A 7,914-nucleotide genomic window follows, 5' to 3' on the forward strand; every position below is an offset into this window, starting at 1 on the left:
TACCCCACATGATGACTGGTGCTCTAAAAACAAAAACAAAAACAAAATACCAAATCAGTATTGAGATTTCTAGAATAAGATTATAAAGAGAGATAGAGTAGAGTGAGATTACATTTAGAAGTGAATAAGTTGGGATTTTAGGCATTTTACAAAGATCAATAGTTTTTCTAATCAATTCGTCTGAAATAATTGTTCTGAATGATTTTAAACTATGCATCAATTCATCAGATTCATCTACTGATAATACTACATCATTCATTACAATCTTAAACCATTCTGTCGTTCCTTTTGGTGGTTCCTCATCATAATGAGTACTATGATTTGATTTTAATGATTTATAATCAGTTGATTGTGCTTCTAATCTTTTTTTCAATCTTGATCTTACTACTTTTAATTTTGTTTGGATTGGACGTGGTGGTGAGATATGATCAGATAGTGAAGTTTCCAACAAAGTTAAAATTGACGTAATTGATGAATGATGGTTTGATGATGAATTCAAGAGACAATGAAATAAAAAGAGCCAAGTTGAGACAATTAAGAATCCTTTAATTGATGTCCTTGATCTCAATTTACCTGGTAAGTTTTAGTCAAAGTTAATGAGATGAGCTCGGTCTACTGATCGTGATAATGACTTGGTTGTTCCTGTTGATTAATCTCGTCCTCGATCGGGTTGGTAGGGTTAACTATATAAAGGCAACAATGGTCAGTCTTGTTGATAGGTGATTTTCATGAAGATTGTGCTTTTGAACAATAAATATCTGACAATTGGTTATGGACTTACTTTATCAGCAAATTACCCATGCAATTAATTTGAACATCTTGAGTTTGTCAATCCCTAAAACAAAAAGATCATACGCAAGTCAGCAAATTAGCTATTGAAGGCATTCTATGAACATCATATGGATATATGGATGAAACTATACCAGTTTGGGCAAAATTGATAAGTTACTCCATGTGTAATTCCCTCCAAATTGATAATTTACTTCATTTTTGATTAAATAGTGGATATGACCCGGATTTGATGTATGATTTGCTGTGATCGACAGTGATCTGGAATCTTGTGCAGGTGACAGAACACAAGTGATAAAGGTGATCGATTCAATCTCAGTTTGGTTCAATCAAACAAACTCGGAAGAGACATGTCATTAAAATTGAATATGCAGATCTATTTCGATTTGGATGATTGTAAAGAGACAATGATCGTTTGGGTGCTATCAAGAATAAAGAAAACATAAAAGTTTGAACGGTCAGTTTTTACAAACAAAAGCTTGACAGGGAACAAACTTCACAAAACCTTTGCAAACCAATAGACCTGAGGGTGTCAAAGATGAGAGGATCGAGATGGTTTTGATGTCAGATTCAAGTTGATTGTTTGAAAGAAATCTGATAAAGTTATGTACAACCTTGATAAAACTTTGGGATCGAAGGCATGTTGATTAGCAGATTGTGACCCAAATGATATGGCTTTTTCAGTTTTCCATTTCTACCGATGCAGACCAACAAGTTGAAAATGAAAAATCTTGCTTGAAATCGAATCCTTTTTAACAGATAGTTTCAGTGATTGTCCAAGTCGTGTGATCGAGGTTGAAGACAGAGTCTTATAAGGTTCCTTGCAAATCGTAAATGTACCATTCTTGATTCAAACAGCTTCGAGACCATTCCTTTTTCTTCTGGGGTGATTTTCAAGTCTGTGTTAAGGGGCTTGAAAAGATAGGAAAAGATTGAATCCAGTGCGAGGAGTAAGATAGATTGGGCCGTTTTTGTGTCATCATATAATACTTTTTAACCTGCTCTATAAGTTCGACGATTAGCATTGGAAGTACACTTACGTTTGTAAATTAGATCAAGAGGTCTGATTTTCAAGGATTTAAAATATTGTGTCCATCTAGTGAAATCAGAGTTTTTGCATAGATTGCTTGAACTGCCAGTTGAAATCAATCAAATTATCTGAAAGAGAATGAAGAGTTAGTTTTGTATTCTCAATCTTCCTGTGATATAAAGCTTTGATGACTTACAGAAAACAGAAGATTTTATTCAAGAGTTGATTGAGTTTGAATTGGGTAGCCAAGTCTTGATATAAAGGTAATGATGGTGCAGTAAGTTCACTATCACACATAGTGAATAAAAAAGAAGAAGGTGAAGCTAGAAGAAATGGCATCTGGCTAGGTATGAGGAGTCTTGATTCAGAAGGCGAATTGCCTAATCTTCAGTAATTAGAATCACAATGATAAATTCTAGGACAGACAAATCGCTGACCTGGGTATGGGATCTTGGTGCTTAATATCTCATCTTTTCCCGCTTGTCTTTAGATTCATCGCTGCTTGAAGTTATTCCCGAGCTGAATGAGAGTTAATATTATAGAAAAGATGGATGGTATGGTGTGTTAATCAACTTGATGATGATGACATGTATTTCAACTCTGGGGGAAGTGAAAGTGTTAATCATCTGTGCATTGTCACATAGGCTTTGGCCGTGTCGAGCAAGTGGTGAGTTGTTGCATTGATTTTGGGGATACATATGGAGATCCGCTGAACTGTGATTGGGATTGGCAATGATCATGATGGTGAATGCAAATTGATGTACAAAGATAGGTTTCTGACCAAGGACAAAACTGGAAAATCACACTAATGGTGGATTTTGTCGAGTTTTGTAAGCGAACCGTCTCTGGGATTAAATGTTATGATGATTTGCTAAAGACGAAAGATACGATGACAACCCATACGCAATTGGAAACGCTTTACAAAATATGAGCCCGCTAGACGGCCAAGTCCACCCAGAACATAACTCATGGGATGGTTTGAACATTCCTAACGAAATTCGATTAGAGAACACTTCAACTCACTTGCTATTGGCCACTCCATCACAAGTCCAAACCTCGTCCTTCACACATACTTCCTCTCAGAACGGACCTATTCGAAACCAGCAAAGTGGTAGAGGAAGGGGAGTGAGTAGCAACCCATACCGCGGAAATTTCCAAGCTACAAGGGGACATTTTAACGGAAGAAGACAAGACAATCAGTTCAACTTGTACAATTCCAATTACAACTCAGGTGCATACAACCACAACCAGAGCTACAACTCACCGTACCTAGGCAATAATTATAATCCGGCCTATCAGACAAACAACCAGACCCGAGGCGGGACAACACATCCTTCTTTCCAAGCGGTTGACCCGGCATTGATCCAACGACCGGCAATTGGATACGGTAGTTTTACCCCAGCTCCGAAGCAACTGATGATTGAGAACACCCAGAGCCCAGGTGCTAAAGAAACGAACAAAGGAAAAGGCCCTGTAGCAGGAGGAAGCAAGTAAGTTATAATAAAACTCGCATAGACTAGATCTGCACCCCATTTCCCTCAAAGTTTTTCTTACCAAACCCCGTCTTGATTAAATGACGAAACAGATAAAAGATGAAGACACAAACGGAGAAAAATATATCTTTCTCACTATAGAGCATTTGTTTATCAATTTACCAAACTCTTATTATTGAAGTTACTAGCATATATTGTTTTCCCTCCTAATTTGTCTTTCCAATCCAAAAAAAAAAAAAAAAAAGAAGAAGGAGACAGACAACCCGTTGAGCCTAAGAGATATGATAATGAAATGAAATTGACTCAGACGACTACCTTTCGTCCCAACCCACAACTGGGGGTGAATTCTTTGATCTTACAGAAGTCTGAGCAACCCTGCGACACAATGCCACGAGCCCATCACTAGACAGGAACAACCCAAAAGCTCACCTTCCCCAACTTGGCCAGAGTCACCGAGTTGCGAGATGAACATTGAAGAATGGAGGATTCTCCTAGAGGAATGTAAGCTGGCAGAAAAGTGGTCACATGTGTTGAAAAGTCTGGTGGAAGGATTCGATCAGGGAATTCCTGAACACACAATTGGCGACCTGAAGTGGTTCACGCCAGACAACCACTCGTCAGCATTAGCGGTCAAGAAAGAGATAATGAAGAACTTACACAAGGAGAAGAGTTTAGGCCGGATGTTTGGCCCATTCACACACGACAAAGTTTTTGCAAAGTGGGGTTTCTTTTGATCCAACCCCATGGGGAGCGTCACAAATAATGACGGCTCCTTACGAATGATCAACGACCTTTCCTATCCGAAGAAGCCAATCCCCAGCATCAGCACAGACGAGAATGTAGAAGCGCGACACAAATCTTGGACAAAAGAACAAGATGAAGAGTATACAGACGAAGCAGAAGAAATATTGCGTAACTTAGACTACATTGATGAACCCGAGTTGATCTCATCAGTTAACTCTTTTGTTGATAAAGATGATTTCTCAACTTCCTGGGACGACTTTTGGAAAGTAGCAACCTATTTCAAAGCACATACAGGGAAATCATTGCTTTTAGCCATTTTCGATTGGAGAAAGGCCTACCGCCAGGGTCCAACGCATAAATCTCAGTGGAAGTACCTCACCATCAAAGACTTTGAAAATAAAATTTGGATAGACGTGAGGATAGCATTTGGGGGAGTCGCCGGATGCGGCACGTTTGGTTGGATGGCGGACGCATGGCGCGATATTATTATGGCATTGTTGAACATCGAATGCATCTTCCGATGGGTGGATGATAATATGTTCATAAAAGAAGAGACTGATCCGCTAGATATGGCCACCGTAGTACAAATCAGCAAAAATTTAGGTGTCCAGTCTAATGTTGAGAAGTTTAGTGATTGGCAAGTCGAACAAAAGTATCTTGGCTTCATCTGGAACGGAAAAGAGAAGACAGTCAGGCTTCCAGACAAAAAACTAGCCAAGAGAATAAAGCAAGTAGAAGACTTACTCATCGAAGGGAAGACCTGGTTGAAGAAGGACATCGAAAAGATCACGGGACAACTAAACCACATCACCTACATAGTACCGAACATGAGATGCTGCCTATGGGACCTTTATTGGTGGACAAATCATTGGCACAATCCACAGGCTCGTAGGAAGGTGCCAGTAGATGCACGAGAAGATTTGCTAGAATGGCGCCAAACGCTGAGCGAGTTCCAACCTCTCAGGATCGTACCAGACGTCAAAGCCATCGACTTGAACTGGGCCGGCGATGCGAGCACCAGCTTTGGCATAGGCATCCTAATCGGAGCCAGATGGGCTCAATTCGAACTCTTGGAAGGGTGGGAAACCCGAGGCTTGAATCCCGAAGGCCCGAAACGCAAGATCGCCTGGTTGGAGACGGTAGCAGTCCGTTTGGGACTCCGGATGGTAGCGGACCTATTCCCGACTGTAGGGAAGAGGTTCCTTTTATTTACCGACAATACTACAACAGAGGCAGTGTTATGGATGTCTATTATGTGACAGTGATTGTAAATGACATCATGTTGTTATGCTAATTACATTTCTCTCTATCAATATCTTTATAACCTATTAGCATATTGTTATATATCTATTGTAGATTTGGTTGTAGATGGATTGGTCTTTCCTCACCTTTCCTATATCAACTAACATTTCTATATCAGGTTAGTTATACAAGTATGCAATCTTACCTTTCCTATATCAACTAACATTTCTATATCAGCTGTGATCCATCTTATCAGGTTATGAGCCCCATCACGCAGATTTTATAAGAAAAATCAAGCTGAAAACCGTCTTCGAAGACTATCGAAAATCATCGATAGTAGTAGAAAACCGGTTTTAGAAAACTTTGGAAAGTTCCGTCTGTAAACAGACGATAAACTAGGATCGATCGATCCACAAACTCCGACAAATCTCCGACTAACTTGTTCAAATACACAAAAACTTTAATATATGCTGTATTTTGAACTCTATCTAATAACTCTTCTCTCGATATCGTTAAACTTCTTATCCTCGTTATCTTTGATGTCAAATCCAAGTGCCACTGCTGGTGAAAAGACTGTTCCGTCGGTTTCTACGACTTCTTCTACGTCACGTGTACCTGGATCGTCTTCTCGTCCGAGAACTAGTGTCAAAACCAAGCCGTCAACCAATATGTCGTTCAATAACGAAAAATTGGATGCTACCAGATGTCGACCACTCGAACCACCAGGTGAATTGTCGAATTACCATTATTGGCAATTTGTTATGGGTACTGTTATCAAAGGCTCTTCCTTTGGTTATGTACTGCGAGATAATCAACCGTTTCCGCTACCATCTTCTGACGAACAAGCAAGATGTAAAGTTTTGGCTTTGATTCTACAATATGTAGATCCTGCCAACATCGAGTTTCTTTCTCCCCATCCTGATGATCCGTATAATCAATGGAAGGCTTTGCGTGAAGCGCATCAAGACGCTTCCTCCGGATCTATAATGTTTTGGTTGAAGAAGTTGGTAACTGCACAAATGGGGGATTCATCGATTACCACTCATTTGGACAGTATGTCAGCCGACTACCAACGCTTTAAAGCTCTTGTTACACCCGAGAATCCTCTCACTGCCGATACTATCTTCGCTACATCGGTCAGCTTGTCATTAACACTGCCAGCATAAAGTAATTTCCCCACGGAAAGATTTAATACATTTAGAGCAAGAAATGATGGAAAATGCATTAGATCAGCATTAAATCAGCATTAAATCAGCATTATTCAGCATTAACCAACCCTGGGCCAGCAACACAGGTGTTGCGTGTTGCGCTGCGCCTGCGTTGCGGTTTTTCTGACCGCAGCGCAACATAGAATCAAATTCTAGGTTGCCGCCTGACCCGCAGCGCAACATCATTTGTCAAATCGATGGATTTTTTGGGCCGCAACAACATTTGTTGCGTTGCTGCCCAAAAAAAATCACAGTTCGGCGTTTTTTTGGCGCTGTTGCGCCTGTTGCGTTGCGCGACGGTCAAGGCGCCGCGCAACCTGACCTCGCCATTTGTTGTTGCGGTACTTACCGCAGCGCAGCATGTAATGCAGGTTTGTGCTGCGTGTTGCGGAGCAACGCACCAAAAAACACTCGTGTTGCGGTGCGTTGCGTTGCTGGCACAGGGTTGCATTAACTGAGCATTTTTGATTGAATAATGCATTTAATGTATTCATTTTTTCCTGGGGAAAATACTTTATGCTGGTAGTGTAACTCCCGACTGGCAACCAGTGTTGCATCCTTTGTTGCAACGTGATCAAGTCACTTCGACTACGATCTTAAAAGTGTTACGTGAAGAAGCAACAAGACGTGCGATATCATCGGATCATGTTGAAATAATTGCTGCAGCGAAAAATCAAGCATCAAGTGAAATTATATGCTCTCATTGTGGTAAAAGTAATCATGTCATGGAGGACTGTAGAATTTTGAAATCATTGATCGAAAAATACAAGGTTTTGAAGGCTGAGAAAGCGGAACTTGATTGTCCCAGAGTCAAACCAACGAAAAATCAAGTCAGACGTGCTAAAGCAAAAGTAGCTGCTGCATCAGCTTCGAAAGTCTCTTCCGATTCTGAAGTTTCAATAAATATCAATTCAGAAATATCATCGGCTTCTATTGTGAAATGTGGTTCGGTAAAAACAAACAGCTGGCTTATCGATTCAGGCACATCTCAAATGATGACTCCGTTATCTGACTCCATCAGTAACAAGAAAGCTGATGATACGACTATCATGTTGGCGGATGGTTCAAATGTCAAAGCCTCATCAAATGGAATGACATCTTTACCGTTTCATAATTTTGATGATATCAAATCTCTTTACGTTCCATCCTTATCTGAGCCACTTCTTTCGGTTTCGAAACTAGCCAACAAGAATGTTAGCACTGTTTTCAATTCAACAGGAGTATCTTTCGTGAAAGAATGCAAGATAAGTGGAGATGTTATTGGTACTGGTCGTAGACGAGGAAATCTTTATTATCTTGATCAGGAGGTACGTCAACAAAATCTCGACTCAACATCAAAAGCTTCGATTTCTGATGTTCATCTCTGGCATTTACGATTCAACCACCCCGGTTATGCTGCATTAAAAAG

At 40.2% G+C, this 7,914-nt stretch overlaps 1 protein-coding gene across 1 annotated transcript; it reads right to left on the reverse strand.

Annotated features, from left to right (window-relative positions):
• Positions 1–54: 54 nt before the first annotated feature.
• On the reverse strand, positions 55–801 carry MELLADRAFT_96032 (uncharacterized protein; the record flags this gene model as incomplete). Its single annotated transcript, XM_007418366.1, has 4 exons — positions 55–69; positions 113–298; positions 386–563; positions 782–801. 4 exons carry the CDS (start codon positions 799–801, stop codon positions 55–57), a joined length of 399 nt encoding a protein of 132 aa, XP_007418428.1.
• Between the last annotated feature and the right edge of the window lie 7,113 nt (positions 802–7,914).

Source organism: Melampsora larici-populina (assembly GCF_000204055.1).
Source record: "Melampsora larici-populina 98AG31 unplaced genomic scaffold MELLAscaffold_90, whole genome shotgun sequence".
Lineage (NCBI taxonomy): Eukaryota > Fungi > Basidiomycota > Pucciniomycetes > Pucciniales > Melampsoraceae > Melampsora > Melampsora laricis-populina.